Genomic DNA, 22,352 nt, shown 5'->3' on the forward strand with positions numbered 1-22,352 from the left:
CGGAGCGGAGATGACGTAACATCATAGGAAACGTGTCACCAGAGACGATTTATATGATCTTTGGGGTCACATAACCCATGTTGCCAAAAAAAATAAATAAATAAATAACCTACTTCGCCCTGAAATGCAAAAATAGTAACACACAGTGTATTAGATAAGTAACTTAAATCTGACTACTGGTTTGGAAATAGCACTGCATTAGACTACTCATTACTGAAAAAAGTAGTCTGACTACAGTAACACGTTACTAAGTAGCGCGTTAGTGGCAGCATTGGTATGTATACATATCTATCTATTTATCTATAACCCTCCAATGTAACTGCCTACAAAAATAAAACAGACTTATTACTCTTGAGACTCAGAAAGGAACCTTGACTGACAGGTTGAGGTAATAGAAAATCAAATCCGCCTTTGATTTAAAACATCTATAGGCTCAACAGGAACACTTAAGCTATGGTTTCGATCTAGTTTAAGCCTGGTTTAAATATGGTGTTATCCTAAAATCAGAAAACACATTGCTCAAGAATCACTCAAGAATCCAGATTTCTGAGGAATACTACTACAACTAAGATTTACAATGTAGTATAACTGCTTGCTCTGACAGAGGATGGTACTTACTTTGCGTGAAGTAGGGGGTCGAAAGGTGGATGCTGTGCGCCGTACACATGCTGGATGCTGAGAAAACAAAATCAGAAAACGTTAATGAATGAGTCCTGTCAAGCTAGCTCAAACAGCTTCCTGATTTCCTCAAACTCCAATTCGATTATAGGAATAGTTTATAATGGGGACTACGAGTGATTGCACAGCCAGCGCATTGCTGTTTTGATCATGTACATACTTTCTTCTCTAATTTCTGATTACGACAGTCGGCAGGGGGAAATACTATCAACAATTAGCCGCTGTTAGCAAATTAGCCCAGAACCACCTATGTGCAGCAAGGGATAAACGAGAGGTATTGAACTGATTAGCGGGTTGAAATAAAGTGCAAAACCGGTACAGTAGTTACGGTGGAACGGATTTTGTTATTTTTGCTTTTATGCATAAACTACAAGGCGTTTTCAGTACAGCTAGCCGTGCTAAGTTAGCCCTGATCAGAGAACACGTCACTCACCTGCCAGGAACCTTCGCCGTGTTTCGCTTCCAAAACTTATTCCCGTCATTCGACATTTTTCCTCTGCTATTCCACACGTCATAAAATGAAGCACCGGAGCGCTGTCGTTTTCAATACAGCCCGATTTTGAGTTTATTTGCACAGATTCCCTCCTCCAAAACTCAGAAAGCTGCCATGTTGGTGCTGCCAGATCGGTGAGCAAACGTGGCTGTGATTGGCTACAATGAGAGTTCCTCCGTGTGCACCAATCAGAAGTGAGATTTGAAGTGAGGTGTCCATAGGGGGGAGGCTGACGTCGTTGCCTGCGGTGTCTGCTGCTGTGTTGACAGAAAAGTGTCAATCAAACAAGAGACCACCAGCAGCATCAGCACCATTCTACCGGGGAATAGTCACCTTAAAACATTTCATAGGGTCCTTGCCACGAGTGTGTTTAAATAGTCATTTTATCATCGGGATTGTTCATTTCTAAACACAAACCTTTAACTAATACAAACCTTTTTAATCTGCCATGCATGTGTGTGGGGATTTACCCATGGGCCGATGTGTATACGTAGACAGTACGCTGCAGTACACCTAGAAGACAATGACATAAATAAAAAGATTTTACGCAACAGCTCGTGCGTTTGTTGGCCAAGAAAGAACCAGCAAAAATCTTGACAGATGTCTCACTCTGACGAAAATCTGAAGCTGTCTTTTGGATAGCCAAAAACGGTGTTTACAGTAGGGTGATCAGAAACCATTGATTTGTCCCAGTTTTATATAAATGTCCCAGGTGTCCCTATTTTTGACCACTCTGATAAGTCATTTCTTTTGGTAAAATACATAAAACCTGCTTAAAATGACCGAAGCATAAAGAAAATGTGACCGTACTGACTCACATGTTAGACATGAATAGGCCGAGTGCATCATTATTTTTCCTTAATTACGCATTGGTTTCATCATTTTTATTATTACCAACTATCTTAAACCTGAGGTGCCGCAGTTTTAAATTTGATTGCTTTGATTTTGATCTGGTCACCCTAGTCTACAGGTAAGATATACAAGCTGTCATAGGCAGTCATTTATGAATGCATATAACCCATGGATCTATAGCGATTGTTTGGGAACAAGACGCAAACTCGACGTGGCTCCAAATTCATTTAAAAATGTTGTTTATTGAAGGGAGTCGGGGGAAAAAATAGGATTCACTTTTATGTGTCCCCTGAGTCATGTTTGTACATTCTGGGGGTTTCGTCAGAATCTACTTTGGTAGGCGTACACGTTATAAAAAATAGTGTGTTTGTGCGCAGTGAGTGAGCCATCTGTTTGCATAAAATATCTTTGCTTGCGCTTGTGCCCGTGCGTTTGTCACTGCGCGGGGCAAAACGCGCTCCTACACGCGGCCCATTACAAAGTTGAAATGAGGACGATCGAGAGGCTGACAAGCACTGTGATGCCCTTAAAGTGACCCCTTGGAGCAACAGACAGTATGGACAAGCAGCACAGGTTACTTTCAACGCGTCTTTTCGTCAAACAAGCTGAGGTAGAAGTTGTACTGAACCGCGCCGTACTGTCATGGAGGAAAATTCAGAAAAACACAAAAGGCGACTCTGACATCAGCTGCACAGACACAAGTGAGTATGAAAAACTTTTCGTGATATAACTTCATTTTTGTATAGGTTACAGTGAGTCTGTCTACGATAAGTCAGACAGGCTATGTGTTTCTCAGTCTGTGGTTTGTGGACTGTTGTGGCTTGTCTGTCATTTGCCAATTTTGGTTGTCCCAATTAGTCTCCTAGTTAGTCCTGATGTAATATTCGGTGTTACACTAGCTGGGGTTTAATACATTCTAATCAGTGGTTCAGTAAATAAATTGAGCCATCTAAACATGACTTAAAGAACCTCATAGCACATTCGTTCTTGTCCTATGGCAGTACTGTAGGTTTCCTTTGTACTACTACTGTTAAACATTACCTGTCCTGGTCCGTGTATTTTCAGTGTGTGAAATGGTTGTCTTCACCTCTTTGATTGTTATCTGGGTCATGTGTGTGCTGAAGGGCTAGGGTTATTGTGTGGTCCGTGTTGCGTGAAGTATTTGGTGATGGTGTTTTTTCATTGTTTTTGCTTTGAGGCCCAAAATATCCCACTAAAGTGCTCCAAAATATACTTTTTTTGATAATAGCAGATATTAATACATGCATTAGAAAAGATGGACAAAAAGACACTTTCTTCATGTTATAATTATATATCAGTGGTAACAAAATTCAATGCATTTGGATAGTAATATGTAATTTTATGATTTAATGAGCAGCTGTGATTATGTGTGTGATGAACTTAGGTCTATGATGTATTTGCATAATTGTTTTAGATATTTATGATATATTACATTATAATATTTCACTAATCGTCATAAAATGGACTTGAAAAAAAAATACAGAATTAATTTTATCAAAATATATTCTGATGTTGGGGCTACTGCTGTCTTTGTATAGTGCTGAGATATTATGTATATATATTCATGTGTAATTTCAGTAATTATGCCTAATTACAGGGTGTGACCAGTGCAGCCGTGAAATGATGAACCCACTTGTTGATGTAATAGACGAAACTTTGCCCTCTCTTTGAGCAACAATGGTCACTGGATCCCAAAGTCCATGTAACCCCTGAGGGCTAACTGTTTGTTCATGAAGATAGAGTTCTCACTCCGCAATTACTACCCCGTATTGAGAGCAGTGTCATTACAGCCAGCACTGCACACTTGGCTTTAAACTCAGCCATTGACCTTCTTCAAAGTGGTATCAGGCGCCCTATAATAACCTACCATAAAGACTTCCATTTATTGAGTCAATGTTCAACACAGTCCTCTGAGATTTCCTCATTGTAATGGCCATAATGGTAATAGCTGAGTGTTTGACTGTCAGGTGTAGGTGCTTTTGAGACTTGCTTGTGATAAATATCTATTTGGTTTCATAAATATGTATTTGTTTTCATAATATGTGCGTTGTAATTATTTCATATGAATACATTATAGTTAGTTACAGTTGGGTTGAATCTTTAATCCTGTAAATTATTTATTACACCAATAAACCACATAATGGTACGTGAAGTTGGGGCCTCAATAAAAGGCATGTTTGTGACTGTATTAAAGCGTTGTAATTACAATGATTAAAATCCCATGTAGATCAATAGTTATGTCATATTTCTTTTACCTTTACCGCTGAAAGTATATGCTTGTAGATACTTCACAAATATATGCATATAAAAACAATACTTTAGAAATATATTGCATACTTGTACTTCACCAAGTTGGTTTGATACCTGTATGGATGAATAAATAAGAGGTTAGGTACATTTTGTTCTGATACATGTACGGTATAAACAGGGCAAACAGGAAAAACAATGGTTAGAAAATATCTTGTAAAGCAGTTCATGTTATTGTCTGTTTTAAGCATGTTTGTGTCATTATTACACCCAAGTCTTTTAACGTGCCCATATTATACTATTTTCTTATCTGATGTTCTGATGTTATAATGTTCACTCTACATTTTTAGACTTTTTAGAGTTCTTCCTGGAAAAACATTCTGTTCCTATGTTGATATCATGTGGTAATACAGGAAGTGATCCACAGTTTTCTTTAAACTCTGTGCACCTTCACGAGAATCATTAGGATAATTTCAGTCTTGGAATTGCATATCTCTACTACACTAAATGTAAAAAAGGTATCTATTCACTTGAAAACTACATGATATCACAAGGTGGAAAACTAAACAGTGTCTACCTCCTGTACTGTTCTGCTCACTCTCTGTCCAAATGTGTCTTTATGAGTGGCTTGAGTGAAATTATAGCATGCTATTCTGAAAAGCAGAAAGCTAACAAACAGTTTTCCAAAGCTTTCTTATCTGATAAACAGACTCATCTTTTACCCGTAACATGCACATGCTGACAAGGAAGGCAGATTTGTCAGTGGATGTAGGCTGTGTGCAAGCCGAAGACACAATCCTGCAACGTATTCAAAAAAGAGATGAATTATTCTAAATCAAGGTGTAACTTTATTTTCCCATGCAGAGAAACATTTATCTTGAGTTTAAAGTACTGCAGGTCATAATTCACACATTCAGCAAACATAAGGACAGGTTTGCTAAAAAAATCATATCACAGTATTCACCAAGCTGAGATCACAATTTCAACTCTATCACATCAAAACCACCTTTAAAACAAGTAATAAAAGCATATAAGATAAATATAAACATTTAAAGATAGGAGGATATGAAAAGCCTCAGATGAGTGAAGGAGGCTATAAGTGAAAATTACAGTTAAATGTAGAAAAGCCAAGCCTTCTACTTTAAATGTTATTCATTACCTACCACTGGCCACTCACGCGCAAAACAGAATAAATCATGTTAGTAGAGAGCTCCCTTCATGTGCTTATCCAGTCAAACTTCCTCGAGCCTTCTAAGCCCTCATATCTCTATGGGCCAGGGACTTTTTAGATATTTACTTCTCCATATGCTGAAGCTGCACCAATATCCACCTCCGAGATTCACTGGCAGAGATACATGCAGTTTGAAAATGAGCAGTACCGCAGACTTGGCAGTGTAGATTATGTGATGTTGTTATGGAGTATCACTACGCTAGAATCATTTATTTTGATCAGACAACTTGAATATACTGTAAACACCGGACAGTTTAATACAAATAATATTGAATTAATTTTTTTGAGACAGTAAATAATAGCTGAATAGTACAATACAATAGCTGAATATTAAAAATCATTTCCCCTTAATCCTTTTCCTGGGTTCTTTTTCAGTTTGTACCAAGGACTGCATAGAGTCAAAATACTTGACCCAACTTGTCAGAAGTGTGGCCACATTTCTCTCAGTCTGTCCAAGAATCAATAAAGGAGCCACATTCATGTAATACTGTTACTTGAGTGTATTTGGAGTATAAGTTCTACATCTTGTTTGTAACATGACCCAATCCTAAAATATCCCACATTTTCTCGTCTCTTGTCCATATTTTTTGTATAGCTTTCCCGAGCATATGTATGACAAACACTGTGTCCAATAGCAGGTCTCATTTGACAATTCACCTCTGTGTGTTCTATTGCAGAGACTGATCTTTGTAATCGAAAGCCCTCTGCACACATAACTTTGTATACACAGCAAGCTATAGAGAGAGGCAAAGGCATACTTCCAAATAAACAACCATAAAAGGACAGAGGGAAATTGGTTGGACTGAGCAGGTTGGTGAAGTGTTATTGGCAGCAGGGCAGGCTCTCTCATCACATCGATTGCATTTATTTACCTGTGTCTGGGCTCAATGGGTAAAGAAATGGACCCTGGATGATGACTTAAGTGAGTGACTAATGCAGAACCGTCTCCATGATGTCAATAGTAGCCTTCTGGCCTTATGGTGAATGGTTAATGTGTTTTTCCAGATGACCAGTTCATGCATGAACCTATGCTTGTTGTTTCAATAATGTGCTACATATTCATTATTAGTACCATCGATATTTTACTTTGACAATTTTCATAGTGACTAGGCCTGTCACTCTAAAACAAAAATCTTTGGTGTGATATAATGGTGAAGTAAATAGTACTTACTTTGCATATGTAATCAGTCATATAATTTTTTTTATTAAATCTTTAATGGTTTAAATCTTATTGTATTGCCCAAAAAATAACAAATTATCAGTAATTGTCTTGACTAGCCTAATAGCGATAGCTGTATTTTTTCTCACAGATTTTCCTTTATATAATCCCCAGACAGCCAATGTAGCACTCCTGGGATCAGCAGATAACATAGACATGCGTCTGCTGCACAATATTAGCAAAGGCCTATTTGTATACAGTACCCACTTCAAATGTTGACATGGCTACCATGTTGTAACCCCAGTATTGTTCTGCCAAACCACAGTCATAGAATTCCTACATGTGTAAACAGTTGTTATTGTGAAAAAACTTTCATCACTTCACAGTTGGGCCATTTGCAAAACAAAACTAATGGAAACTTTCTTTATCCAAAACATAGTAACGTGGTAATTGGTTGTGTGATTTTATCATCAGCCAATTTGATTAAAGTTTCTCCTCAATAGGTGTAAACATGTGTGTATTTCTTTTTTTGTTTGCTTCTGTAATAAAGGTATTCCATGGTCCAGGGCAATAGATAAGCTTCTGTAGGTCAAATTGCATGTAACATAACACATTTTGACTGGGGAGTTTCAAGTTTTGCCTCACGCAGTATGTGATAAGGATTTGTACTAAAGTTTACAGTTAAAACCTTTTCTTGAATTTCCTTTGGGATCAATAAAATCTCTCTCTCAATAAAATACCTTCTTCCATATTCATGCATTTAACTTGTTTTCTTGTTTGGGTGCTTTTCGAGACATAGTTTTATAAGTCAAAGATTCTGCCACATCTTATCAGCTGTCACACTTGCTCCTGCACTGCACTCTGTATGCGCCACATGAAAAAACAGGAATTAAAACGGAGAGAAATGTTGTTGTAAGAAGCCGGGAGTGTAAGCGTTTTCCTTCAGCTGGTGGCGTCTTGTCGTCCTAACTCCAAAGCACGCACCGCCAACAGCTCCGTGACAATAGAGGGATTACTGTGATCCACTGTGTACAGGGAGGGCGTGGTGACAACAGCAGAATATGAATATGGTGACAGCTAGTTGTTGTCAGAGGACTAAAATGAGGTGAGACCAGTGCAGTGCTGTCATAAGAAACCTATAGAGAAAAGAAACATAACATCTCTGGTGTACAAGTTTTGGATAAAAGTTTTAGACAGGTGTAAAACTAACTGATTTGGTAAATACACTCATTGAATTTTGTCTGGCTATTTTTATCCTTTAACCTGGGTCTGAGCTGTGGGGGCAATCAGGATAACACCTATAAGAATAAGAATAAGAATAAGAATACATTTTATGTATATAGCGCTTTTCAGGATACTCAAAAAACTTTACAGAACAAATATTAAAACTGTCAAAAGAGCAATAAACAGATAATAAAGGAAAGATAGGTACAGGATAGATAAGGCAGCGAATCATAGAGAGAAAAAGTTAACAGTAAAAAGTTGTCCTTCTTTTGGTTGGCCTGTACAGCCCACTTAGGCCTTTATCCCTTGTCCCACTTATTTAGAAAATGTCCCACTTCATTGTTACTTGTTGATGTTATGTATTTTGTAAAAGCAAGATAAAAACATGAAGACATCAAGATTTTGGGTGCACTGGCTTTCAAAGTTGAATTGTTTTGGTTTGCTATTCCAATCTCTCTGTGTGTTATGACTGCTAAAAACTGAAATCATGTGGTGTTATTGCAGAAATGATCTAGAGCTGAATGTCCCAAGTTCATCCCCCCACATTCCACCACATTCAACAAGGACCTTTAATAGACCTTTCTTGAGGTTTTAAGACTCAGGGGATGACAACTAAGCTACCGGATCATCAAGTGCACCGTCGTGTAGGTCAGATGAGTGCAGATACCTAAACTATAGCTTGCAGACTCCAATTTTGGCTGTTGACATAATTGGGTTGGGTTTTTGCTGAGTAGAAAAGTGCATCAAGGGCGTGTGGAGGAATTTAAAAGCGTTAACTGAAGCATCCAGTATTTTTAGTTAGGTCCTGTTTGGTGGGATGCCACAATGGATTTCCTTGTGATTTTGATACAGGGATTCAGTTATTGTCTCTTCTCTGCTTTAAATCTAATGCTACTGACATTTTCAGGTATTAAAAATGTAATGGCTTTTTTGTTTCCATGGGGCAATTTAGACTAACGTTTAACTACGGGACCCATAAAAGCATAAATAAAGTGGTAGAACGGAATTTCGTACTTCTTTAAATACAAAGCTACGTTTTGTATTACATTACAATGCACATATGTGTTTTCTCTTATATTTAGCAGAGTTTAGTCTATTATATACTAAACTACTACTATAATTTCTTTGGTTATAAACATCATTAATAAAGTTTGGATTGTTACAAGATCTGTAGTGAGGTGCAGTGATCACACAGGCACCAGCACATAAATAAGAACAGTGACTCAGAGGAGAAACATTTGGCAGTTACATAAGAAAAATACTTAAGTACCTGTACTGAGGCACTCTTCCCAAACTCAAACAGCTGTACTGTCCTGTGCATCAGATTAAAGACTTTAGCCCTGAGAGCTGGTATTTATGACTTCCTCCAGTGTTGCCCATGTTGTGCATTCAGGCTGATCCCATTTAAATGAATGACACTTTCTTATTCACACTGACTGCCGTATGTCATTTTGACTGGGGAAATATAGGCAGAATTAAGTTGCACATATTTAAAGTTGGGCAAAAATGTATCCAAATGTGTCCAAGAAAGGATCTTCTGTACAGTGGGATAGCCAGAAATAGATTTGTGTAGTTAAAAAAAATAATAATTTCGGCAGATTTAAAAGTAGCCTAATGATGATAATGACGTTTTGTTATGTTTAGCAAGACACATGCATCTCAGACTGAGTGCAGTGATTTGTGTGGTGCGGTTTTATCCCTTCTGTGCCCTCTGCACACTTTGCAAAAATGAAACTTAATATTACTAGAATTTAGAATACCTCTTCAAGATATTGTACAGACAGTAAAGTGTTTTGTGTACGTGAGCCTTTTCATAGATTCCCCATGGCTACAGTAAACGCTGCACAAGACTCCTGTTTCATTCAAACCTACTTCAGTTGATATTATGTTACACTCCGCAGAGCATTACATGTGTGGGCTCCTGCTTTGGTCACACAATGGGTAGTGCACACTAACATCTTTATTATTATTATTTTATTTTATTTTTACAGATATAAAATTTGCTCAACCTGGAAACTTACATGTGCATTTTGGGTAGTGTAATTTCAACATAACAATTACTCTCACCTTAGATTTCAGTTCTAAGTAAGAAATCATGTCATAGAAATATAATCCTGTTTGATGTAGTTACATGCAATTTCTTGGAGTTGAAAATCTCACCACACCCTTCTTTATTACGCTTTCTGTTAGTGTTATTAACAGGCCCAAGGTCACACCAGTATGAATATAAACCTGCTTTACCACTGCCAGCAGAAGGACAAATGTTATTGTGGAAAGAGTGACCACATAATTGATTCCATGACAAGAACATTATGAATAGCCACCCACATAAACATTTCCATTATGAATTATAATTTATGGAAGCTGTCTGGTACATTTGTTTTGTTTTAGATTTGTTAACAAAATTATTTTTAGATTGTCATCCTTAAACTGCATTGCTAACAGGTCTTATACAAAAGAAACAAAACGCACACCAAGATTCCTGCAGAGGTGCAAATGCAAGGAGTAGCCAAGACCAGGGTGAAAAAATGCATAGCACACTCGGTTGGCCGATGTCCAAATACTTTTTTACTAACAAAATAACATTTTTGCCGAAACGTTATTTTGTTAATAAAAAAGTATGTGGACATCGGCCAACCAAGTGTGCTATGCATTTTTTTCACAACAGGTCTTATACAACCATGTTTTAGTCTGAATATTTAACTCATTCCTTGGGTCATTATCAACTGACTCCATAGTACGTCCACCTCTGAGTTTAATTTGTATATTTGGAATGTGCATATTTCATTTACAAAAAATTATATCCCTATGGCACGTACATTCATTTTTCACTTCTCACATCTTTGGTAAAGTCAATATTCAGATACCTCTCTCCTCTCTGCTGCACAGGTCGCAGACATTAAAAATGGGTGCATGTTCTTAGAAAGCTGGAGCTTCTGCGAATGGCAAACCTCCTGTATTATACTCTGAGCTCGTAGTAAGAATAGGAGGTGCACTGTGGACGAATGTCAGTGCTCAGAGTCTTCTCAAGCACAAAGAAAAGAGAGGATCCAGCTTGTACTGGCCAGAGGGCTTAGCTTGTAGTTTGGGACTGCACAGTGCGAGGCTAGAAGTGGGTTGTGGATTACAGTGTGTAGTTGGGTCAGCTCTGCAATGTCTAAATGTTGTTGTGAGTTTGTGTTGGGGCCTGATCAGACTGGCAATGTTTAATGCAGAGGCCTCACCAGAAACAACTGTAACAAGATTTGGGTCCATGACAGAGAGGCAAGACAGGATTTGTATGCAATTAATAATTCATAAATTGTGCTGCTCAGGTTACAATTTTGGGCTCAGTTTTTATTTTATTTTGTCCTAAAAATTATTTTTGCTGCTCATTTTAACAGTTCACCTTCTCGAGGCCCTTCTATTTTGTCAAACCCAAATGTTTGTTATGAGTACATGGAAAATATGTATTCATGATGTGTCCATATAGGCTTGTGGCAATTTAATCTTGCGAGATCTTGTCCCTTCCCTAATGACTATGTATTTAATCCGATTGTCTTGATACATAGACCTATGTTGCAATTGACTGTAATACTCTCCATTATCAGCATGGATCACCCCACTCACCATAATCTAATCTTTTGTGCATGAAATCCCTTTGACGCTGCTCTATCAGTTCTACTAATTGATCTGTAACAAGTGATTAAAAGCAAACGAGATTTAAGGAATCAGATTCAGCTGGCACATGATTATTGCAGATAAATTACTCGTTTAGTCTATAGTTTCACTTACTTCTCTTACTTGTTGCTACAGAAACTAAATATATCAGCTTTGTTGTTTGTATTCTGTAGTTAATGTGTTTTTTTTTTCTTTGTAAATGTTTTGAAACATGATTTGCCATAGAAATTGTTCACCTGCTGCTGCTGCTCATGCTGTAATCTCTCTGTAATCTGTTTTTCGGCCTGTCACATATTTAAGTGCTTAAGAAATATTGCTGAGGAAAATGATAATATTGGAATTTATGCCACTAATACAATAAATAACCAAAGAGAAGATTTGTACTACAAAATTGATTCTAAATTTAAAATATGGTTAAAAACACAAACTGCACTAAATAAATAACAGAATGAAACACTTTAACACAATAAATTTGTATCAATCTCTCTATGAATGAGTCACAGACATAATTTACTCAACCTGTACAGCTCAGAACTACAGAACAGAAAAATACCAAAAGTTCCCCACTAGTGTGAAGAAAAAGGGACCAAGATAAATATTGATCCTCAAAAATTATTGTTCCATCTAACATATTGAACAATAACTCAATATAGTAATTATCGTGAAAGGCCTATATATTATGCAAGAGAGTTGTGGATTACTGACTATAAAGGAGTCCATTAAGGCAAAAAGATTTATTTCTGTATCATTTAGTTTAAGCATTATTTTTCCATTTTGTTTTACTATTACCTCAATAGTCTTAAGTCATTTATTTAGCAAAGGCAACTCTTATTTGCCTTCCCACTGTTGACATTTGTATGTTGACTCACTATTACTTCAAAGCTCTGGACCTCCCTTGACCCATTTTACCAGTCACTTGACCCATTTTAATCCCAGTCTTGTATAACTAGGTTATTCACTCTACACCCTCACAGTGAACCCCACTTGACCATTTCCCCTCATAAACAAAACTCTCTCACACACACAGACCCTTTCATCCGAGCACTGCGTTCAGCTCGTGGCCTAAATACTTTTCCCATGGGAACATCAGAACAAGGAGAAACTGATTCTTCCCAAACCCAGTCCGTCTCTCCTGGGATGTGTCTGTGTTTCCCTCCCATTGACTCCTCTGTCTGGGAAATCAATAGAGCATTCTACAGGGACCACCCGTATAGACTCTTTCGTGGCTGTATTTGCTCATTTAACCATTTATTTACAGTACATACATGTTTGGTACACTGAGCTATGGGTCTCCAGTAAGTACGTGTTTAATTGTGTGTTATTCCAGATTTTGATGCACTTTTGAATGTTTTGCCAATGTTTGTTATTTTTTCTGATAATTTTTGAGTCAGAACATTTTCTTTTTTTAAGTTATGTGTGTAGTGTGCATTTGTGTTGTTTGTGTTACGTTGCAGGTGATGCAGTACGCTGGCTGTGGTTCTAGGCTAGTGCATACCATTGTTCTGTCCTTGGACAAGACACTTCACCCACCTTGCCTAGTATGAATGTGGTGTGTGAGTGATTGTGTTGGGCTGGGGGGCTGATGATGCAGATTAAAGGGCTGATATTACAGTATCACATAATATATATCATAGGTTTATATGTGATATATCATTACATACATACCTGGATTTGTGTTTTGTTTCATTAATTCTTAAACCCTGCATATTTAGACTTTAGAGTTCTTCTCTCAAACAGAAAATACCTTGTGATGTCATGTGGCAATACAGGAAGTGCTCCACTGTGTTTTTAAATACATACTAGAATTTTCATCTTTCTCACCTGGAATTGCCAATCTCGACTAAACTAAAAGTAAAAGGAGCTGGTAACTTGAAAACTACCGCTTCAGGACATCACAAAGTGGAACAGAGCATTTTGAGCTTTGGAGACTAATAATAAATTTTTAAAATATATTATTCAGTCATGTGGGAAAGAAACAAAATGCAACTCCAGGTGTGTTTTTGATGAGGTAACAACATTATAGCATGACTTATTGCTCACAGGAGTTAGTTTTGTGTAATATATGACCTTTAACAGCTTCCATCAGTCTGTTCCTGGGCAGCTGTGGCTAAATCTTGCAATATAAAGCGTTCCGGGTGTCTTCAAAAGTGTGAAAGATATAGATAGATGGATTTTACATTTAGCAAATAGTCGGACACTTGAGCAATTATCTGGCACTCTTATTTATTTTACTTTGAACTGAAATATGGATTCTCTTGTGTTTCTCCAGCAGTGAGCCAGGTGGTCCAAGTGAGTGAGATAGTATCTGTCCAGAAGACAGAGGAGGGACATCTACAGGCCAGCAGGAGGAAGAGCAGCGCCAAGCAACCGAACCAGCTGTTCACTAACGCCTTCACAGGTACTGCAGTGCATCATAGTAATAAACACTTGAGACTATCAAAGTACAAAAGCAATATGCTTGAGTTTCCCTATTAAGTCAAGTTAAGATTTCAAGCTACTGTGATTACACTGTGACTTTGTCTGAAGTCTGATCTGCACCAAAATGTTATCACTTAAAACATAAATCACACTTTGTAATGAAATATATACTTTTAGTTTGTCTTTTCCTTTTTTGGTCAGCAGAGCAAATCACCTTGATGTATCTAGCCCTGTCACAATAACAAATATTGAAATGCAATATTGCTGAACAATAAACAATACTACTGAAACTAACCCAAGAGCAGATTTATACCATAAAATGTACAATATTTCTAAAAATCATGAGCTTCAGTAAATAAATACCAGAATGAAACACTTCTGTATTTAGTTTGTATCTGTAATTAGTCATATAAATTAATATGAACCTTTTACAGCTTAATTCTAGTCAAAAAGTAACCAAAGATTTCCCAGCAGTGCATAGAAAATATATACATGATAAATATTGACCCCAAAATAATTTTGCTCCAGCTTTAATATATTGAAGCAGAAGTCGATATGGTAATTGTCATGACAGGCCTGTATGGAGTGATAAGTATTAATTTCATTTCACATCAGATGCTCTTACATCTTTCAAAAGCAAAAGAAAAAGAGGGTATGGATCATATGTGGATGACTGAGAGATTACACAGACTTCTTACTGATAAAACTCTTGCACACTATATGTAATGCCAGGGACAGACTTTCTTTGTATATTGTACCCAGACACCAACTAAGAACTTTTCATTGATGTAGCATAGTTCAGTCATCAGAGCTAGATTATCCAAATGTGTGTACTGCCCAATAGCCCGTGCAGAGTTGATCCTCGCCCATGACATCTCTAAAAAGAACTGTCCAAAAAACAACAGAGCCAGCTGAAAGTTGGTTTTCATCTTTGAGCAATATTCTTTTTGGCTCCAGCAAGTCCTGACAACCAGATCCAAAGGTGTCAGAAGGGACATCATCACTTAACAGCTTAGTACCAGTGACCCTGAGTCATTTTAATGCTCTTGTTGAGGCATGGGTGTCTAAAGTGTATGTAGAAAAGCACTGACATTGGTGATCATCAGCAGTAGACTTTATCAGTACTTTTTATTGCTGTCTTTTTCGTTTTTTCTGTTAAAGGTTAAAGCCCGTCACACTTAGTTGTGGTGATCTCTGGCAGTGATCCCACAGACAGTCTGCAGTTCTGTGTTAACTGGAGCATCCCTCACTTTGGAGCTCAATGGGGCAGAGGCGGCACCGTGCCATTTCACTTATGCCTTATTTTTGGCTTTTAGATCCAAAAGTGACAGATTTTATATTATTTATCCAGGCAAAATGTTTCAAATTGCTTCTCTAATCTAATCTTGTACTGGCACATTACTCTGAACTGACAAGGCTGCAATTCCCCCTTTTTTAAAACTTGGCTTAAAGTACCATCTCCCACTGATTATGTAACACATTAAAGACTGAGTTAGCAGGCTTTTTAAATGTCTGCGTTTCATCCCTGCACTAGATTGTATTGTAAGTCACTCCAGTTGGGAAGTTGTCTGAAAAGTAACTTTTCCATTTGATAAAAAAAAATGCTTAGTAGTTAATCTGACTGTGAGATGCTTGGGGAGTGAATCCACTGTCAAAGTGCTTAGCCAGTATTTTTGGTACGCTAATGTAAATATTTTAGTAATGTTCCTGACTTTGCTTTTTTGTCCATGTGTCCTCAGGGACATGCTATACATAATTGACTTTTAGCTTTCAAATCTATCTAATGTTCTTACATATTCCCTTCTATCTAATGGACCCACAATCATTTTTGACTTATCTACAGAGGAAAGCTACAAATGAACAAATCAGTTTTATGAAAAGACAGGGGTGATTATGATATTAAAATGAATTATTTTTTACTATCAAATGCATCATGTTCTTCAGGTCTAAACTATGCAAACAGAGTAGACCAGTTCCCCAGTACAAGCATTTAGCATAAATTAAATTAAATTAACCACAACAAGCCTATTTGAGAAAGCCAGTATCCAAAACAACAACAAAGAGCAAATCCAATTTTAAAGACCTCTCAGTAAACTTTATGGACTTACTCTGATATATGCATTTTCAGCTTTTATCTATATTAATCTGTATCTCTGCAGTTTCGTATGTGCGGAGGGCCAGTAAACACCAGTGGTGCTGCACTGATGTGGAGTTCCTGTGTCCGGACCAGAGCACGTGTGAGCAGTGGATCAGAGCTATCAGTGATCAGCTCACACTACTGAGTATGTATACCTTATCTCTGGTACTGGACTTTGGACTAATGTTACGGTCTGCTAACTCACAGGTGTAAAATGTGTCTTATGTACACATTGATAAGATATGTAGTAGTGTGTTTGGACAGCCTATCAGATAAGAAGTCTAGAATCAAGTGCATGCAGGTTGACAATGACTAAGTACGTAATAATGCATTATATTCAAACTATAAATAATAGGCAAATAGACATAGTTTATATTGCTCAGTGTATAACCCTCCTGATAATAATCAGTTAATAAGTACTCATTACTAACTCAAAAGTAACTTGAACTTATGTTATCAAATAATTTTATATATTTGATTTGATTGAATTGAAGTTATATATTTTGTTTCATAATGAAGTTAAAATGTATTATTGGGTTTCCTTCTGAGGAAGAACATATGAGTAAACTGGGTTGTCATAGCAATATTTAAATAGATAATAAACCAGCTCATCTTATTTTAGCTTATTGTACCATTAAAAGTATGTATGTAAGTAAAGATTTTTCCTAAAATTGGTCCCCTAAACCTCCTTTCTATTCTTTTGTGATGAATCTTTTAAACTCACTGTATTGTATAGTTTTATCTATAGATCTCTTTCTTCAATTAACACTTAATCTGTGGGCTTTTTGTTTTTCAATTTGCACCTCCTCTCCATCTCTCAACACTGGCCCAAACTACAACCATGAACAAGCCATTTAGCATCTCCCCTCTAAAGCTTTATCACCATATGATGCACCACTTTTGCATTGGCCCACACTCCCCTCATAGTCACACCATTTATTTCACACAGCTCCCTACTTTGCTGCAAGTCACTTTGACGGAGCATTTTGCGAAAGGTCTCTGCTTAATGAAAACTTCATCAAGTGGCTGTCAGGACCACATTTGTAAGGAAAAAAGGTTGAAAAACATTGAAGGTTTTTAATCACCATCTTCTCTTGCTTGTGCAGCTAACCGACCAAAACGCCTGCTTGTGTACATCAATCCCATTGGAGGGAAGAAGCAGGGAAAGTGGATTTACGACCAAAAGGTGGCACCGCTTTTTCATAAGGCATGCATCTCAACCGACGTAATTGGTGAGTATTGGTTCAACTGTCTGCCAAAACCATCATCAGATCATAACAAGATGTTTATTCAAGGTTTATGCCTCACTGCTTTAGTTTCCTGATTGTGTAAGTTTGTATATTGCATCAGAATATTACTTTTTATCAACATATTTATCATCTTTTGTCTTTGGCATACCCAAACAGTTCATTTCTAAACTTTTACCATGAGATTTTCAAAATTGCACTAAATTAAGATCTTTTTTTCCCAGCTCTAAATCCATCCCTAAATGCATGTTTTTGTTGAGCACCCCATTTTCACATATTTTTCCTGTACCCCATACACCTCTCCCACACACCCCCAAACCAGGTCATTTTGGACTGAACATGCAGCCACAGTTCAAACTGTGCATTTGATCACAAATTTCACCTAGTTTCTTAAATTTCTTGTCACAGTGGCTTGAAGTCATATTTTTTTTTAGGAAATTTCCAAAGTTCAAATTTTTTCTCATGATTTTCACCAGACATGTTTGCTTTGCTCTATTACACTATATCACACTACGCAAATCAACATAATGTGGGTTAAAACATAACATTTGAAGCCTTAGCTTTAAAATGTATGCTTATCTTCATGATTTTTCTTGTTGTTTTCAAGGAACCCGAATTGATGTTTTTATTGCTTTGTTTACAAATAGGCTGTTTTTACATTAAGGGACATATCTCTTCAGTTTTGATTAGCCGCAGAAACACTGCTTAAAATTATAATTTCTTTTACTCCAATCATTCAGACAGAGATATTCACCACCAACACATCCATTCTATTTTTGGTGACTCTCCTCTGGTTTTCCAGAATAAATTGTCCAAATGTGACAATGTTTTGTACAGGGTAACAGTGGAAGTCGTGGGGGGAGAGGCTAAAAGTAAGCAAATTTTTGAAAAACATATCTAAAATTAATTTGGTTTACTGCAGAGAAATGAAAAAAATTACACATATGTCTAAAAACTTGTAAAAATACACATCTGTGTGAATTTTCTTGGCAATCAAACAACCACAGCCAAAGTTATCACAATCAATGTACCTTCAGATACATATATTTCTATATAGGCACATATAGTCCTCTAATTCAAATACGCCCAGAAACACTATTTGAATTTTTTCTCTTCACTCTAACTATTTAGACTTGAAGAGTTACTCACTACCGACACATAACGTAAAAGTTGGTAAATTTTGGAAAAAACATAATTTTTACTGAAATTCACTGGGTTTGCTCCAGAAATATAAAAACTTGAAAAATTATTTTCACCTTGATTTTTAGAGTAGGGGTCAAAAACTTCCATTAAAAAAATGATTTATAATGGAAGTCAAGTACAATAACACGCTGAGTGTCTGCAAATTTTCTCATGTCATTTTTCATGTCATTTTCAAATTGGTCCGAATGAAACTTCCATATGTCCAAAATGCTGTAAAAACACAGGTGTGCGTGAATTTTCATGGCAGTCGAACAATTACTGCCATGATAAATGTACCTTCAGATACACAAATTTCCTTTAACAATCTACAAGGTTTAAACTAATCTAGGGTGTAGGGCTGTGCAAATAATGAAATCGATATTTGAAATATAAATAATATAATATGATATTAAATATATATTAAATTATATATATATAATATAAAATATTTCTCAGTCGTATTTTTGGGACATTTTCACTGAGAGGTATACAGTCTGTATACAGTGAAAGTATGTGGTTTGGGGCAGTGTTTATTCTTTGGAGTAAAAAATGGAATATGTATTGTGTTAAATGGCCTTAATTGTGTATGTATAGGGTATTAATATTGAATGCCATTGTATTTGTTTTTAATTACAGTAAATAAAAATCAACAATTAAGATTAATCAATGTGAATTAAAAAAGTATTACCGGTAATTGTTTTGTCATATCACCCAGCTCTGCTTTTTTTTAGAATAAGACTCTTTATCCAGCAGCATGATTGGTGAGCCCCTCTCATAGCCGCACAGTGATATTTAAATAAAGGATGAGTTTGTATAGTGGCTGTATAGATCTGCAGTGCCATAGTGGACTCTGTTGTGGCCCGAAGAGGATTGCACAGATATGATTTGGTCCCAGTGCCATTAATCACACTGAGGTTGTAATGGGAACAGTGATAGTTGATAAACAGAGGTTTCCAAACACATCTATTATTCAGTGACTGGAGTGAAAATTATCCATCAAGGGCAGGCCCAATATGTTTCTACTGCTTTATTCCAACAGCAAGGGGTTTCATATCCATGAAGATGATTGTTGTGGTGAAATAAAGAAAAGCTGAAAGAACCATGTCTAACACATGAGTTAATTTACTAGCTGTAGAGTGGAGACGTGAATAACATTGTGGTGTGACTATATTTGCCTGGCCATTCTTCTGTTGTAGGGTGTAGTAGTACCTTGGATGCTGCAGGTCGTGGATAGAGCTTCCACAAAGAAATTTCATAAGGATCAAGTTTGAAGATTCTTCAGACTGGTGTAAACATCCAGTGGAACATTCCTCAAAAATAATGATCAATTTTTCTACAGTTACAGAGCGAGCCAACCATGCAAGGGAACACCTGGTGACAGAGGCCGATCTGGACAAATACGATGGGTGAGTATGATAATGGTCAGTTTATCATTTTACAGTGAAATCTGAGAGCAACACATGTCAGATGGCTTGAGAATAAATTCAAGTAAAATTTTCATTTTGAAAAGACATTTATATAGTAGATAGTAGAAGTCACAAGAAATTGAGACAATTGTAAGAAAGAGGGTGAGCCTTGGGGTACAGTTACCTACCTACTTACCTATAAAACATAAACCATTGTTCATTTATTAGTGCACAAAGTTAGGCATCAATGTACATACAATGGTAATAGGCATTTAATTAATCAAATTTTACTTATTCGGCACAATACATATATTCAGAAATCCCTTGACGAGCTACTTGGAAGAGGGTGGAGAGCTACTGGGAGCTCCCGTACTACGGGTTGGAGACCCCTGATTTAGAGCAAGATAGTAACTAAACAATCATTGAACTAACTTAAGGAGAATAGCCAGTACAAAAGCATTTAAGATAACTTTTTTCAAACCTCCTTCTGTTCTAAAAGACAAAGACCAGTGTATATGTGCATCTTCAGAAATTATATATATATTTGGTAGTATAATAAGTATTTTATTAACTTAGGGATTGAAGCATGTGTCCTGTAGTTCAAATGCAGTAGGTGAGCATCAGTAACATGAAAAGCCTTGCTGCTCAGTGCCGCGTTGACTCCATCGTGTGTTTGGTCCAGTGAAGCGAACTTGGACCCATTAAAAAGGGCTGAAGACTTCACATAATTCATGATGGTGCATTTGTGGTAGTCTTTGTGAGGCAATGAACAGCGGTAATGCAGTTTGGCACAGTGTGAGGATGATCTTATATATTGAAGGCTTTCACAGTAAGATCCCCTGCCAGCTCATGTTATGCTCTGGGGTTCTATGGTGTAGCTTTTTCTTTATGTATGGGTTGTATTATAAAAAGTATGAGCGATTGCTTAATCAATTTCTATCCTACACACTATTCATTTTTATTGTAGTTTACATCATTTATAGATCCAAATAGCAAATTCCACTGTACCAAAATGTGATAATATAATACTTAACAGGTCATTATTTCCAGTATTTTTTACCACTCTATGTTAGAACTGGGTGGTTTGATCAGCATCGTTATAGTGTTCTGATTGGGGATTGGGAATTCCAGTGTTTTGTTAATTCTTTGCTTTTAAAGGCCCATATTACGCCATTTTCGGATTTATGTTGTTCCCTCATCAGTTTTTCACTAGAATCATTTGGACAATTCAATTTGGAGTTGCCAATCATTGCTGAACTGAAGGCAAAAGGTAGCTGCTAACTTGAAAACTATCAATTGGAACAGAGCATTTTGAGTTTTGGAAATGTAGACAATCAAATCAAACATGAAACAAATTAATATAAATGAAACAAAACAAAACAAACTCCAGGTATGTTTTTGAGGAGGTAACATCATTATAGAATGGATTAAAGCTCACAAGAATCTGTATTGTGAAACATGGGACCTTTATTTTTTTAAGATCTTCTGTAAAACAATTTTATTAATTGTTTTGAAAGGGCATTTTAGCCTTGTCACAACATTGTAATTAATATATGTTCATGCTGCTACTACACTGCTGATAATACAACAGTGTATGTTATGGCTATTGTTACATTATACTGAACCATATGTTTTATCTTGTCTTTATGTACAGGCTGGTGTGTGTAGGTGGTGATGGCATGTTCAGTGAAATCGTGCATGGTTTAGTGACTCGAACTCAGAACGACAACAAAGTGGACCTGAACGACCCGGGGGCTGAGTTGGTTCCGACTGCTTTGAGAATCGGCATCATCCCAGCAGGTGAGCTTTGGGGAGAAAAACACAACACTTTTTTTATTAAAGGAGCTTATTCTGCTGCTACACTCTTGTAAAGAATGCTTCCTCTGCTTCTTAAGGCCACTGGAACGTAACTACACCGTTGCCATGGTTGAACATCAGAACAGATTTATTGTAAGAAATAACACGTTTTCACAGTTGGACATTAAACAAGGTCTTTCTCACTCAACCTCAGCTCTGTAGCTTTTTACAGCAGCACTAAACCTGAATGAGGATTGAAAATGGTGTAAGGGGTTGTGCCTGTGGTTCACAAAGGGATAGTAGCGTGTGTTTCAAATACCTGCGGTGTAACATTTTACAATTACTGTAATTTTCATACTGGTAATACTTAAAAGGTCTGAGTTGAAATCATATCATTTTCAAAAGAAATTGAGTTAAGTGTTAAGTGCACTGGGTCACTCGTGGCTATACAGACATGAACCACTTCTCTGATAAGTACACTTGCCATTGCTTCTGGAAACTCAAGCATTAAGATAGTTCATGGGCAGGAAGTTTAAGTTAAAGGTCTGTGTTTTCAAGAGGATTAAGGTTAAGTGTTAATAAAAGCACATTCGTTTTCAT

The 22,352-nt window shown here is 36.8% G+C and overlaps 2 protein-coding genes across 5 annotated transcripts in view; one reads left to right on the forward strand and one right to left on the reverse strand.

Moving 5' to 3' along the window:
• The window catches only part of tbc1d22a (TBC1 domain family, member 22a), a 137,325-nt gene extending 135,970 nt beyond the window's left edge, over window positions 1-1,355 (reverse strand). Inside the window, exons 1-2 of one of the 3 annotated variants that reach the window (XM_020926539.2) lie at window positions 1,112-1,355; window positions 619-675 (exon numbers count right to left, since the gene is read on the reverse strand). In XM_020926539.2, the coding sequence (XP_020782198.1) occupies window positions 619-675; window positions 1,112-1,167 (113 nt within the window). In that variant the 5' untranslated portion in view covers window positions 1,168-1,355. The remainder of the gene's footprint in view (window positions 1-618; window positions 676-1,111) is intronic. The other 2 variants (XM_020926541.2, XM_020926540.2) reach the window with 2 other exon arrangements.
• A 913-nt stretch (window positions 1,356-2,268) lies between these two features.
• Window positions 2,269-22,352, forward strand: part of LOC110161655 (ceramide kinase-like) — a 36,836-nt gene continuing 16,752 nt past the window's right edge. Inside the window, exons 1-6 of one of the 2 annotated variants that reach the window (XM_055154016.1) lie at window positions 2,269-2,724; window positions 13,838-13,963; window positions 16,143-16,265; window positions 17,227-17,352; window positions 19,889-19,955; window positions 21,610-21,755. In XM_055154016.1, coding sequence (XP_055009991.1) covers window positions 2,580-2,724; window positions 13,838-13,963; window positions 16,143-16,265; window positions 17,227-17,352; window positions 19,889-19,955; window positions 21,610-21,755 — 733 coding nt within the window. In that variant the 5' untranslated portion in view covers window positions 2,269-2,579. Of the gene's footprint in view, window positions 2,725-13,834; window positions 13,964-16,142; window positions 16,266-17,226; window positions 17,353-19,888; window positions 19,956-21,609; window positions 21,756-22,352 lie in introns of both variants that reach the window. The other variant, XM_020926446.2, reaches the window with a different exon arrangement.

This window comes from Boleophthalmus pectinirostris, unplaced genomic scaffold, assembly GCF_026225935.1.
Source record: "Boleophthalmus pectinirostris isolate CB_2022bp ecotype Guang Dong unplaced genomic scaffold, ASM2622593v1 HiC_scaffold_18, whole genome shotgun sequence".
NCBI lineage: Eukaryota > Metazoa > Chordata > Actinopteri > Gobiiformes > Gobiidae > Boleophthalmus > Boleophthalmus pectinirostris.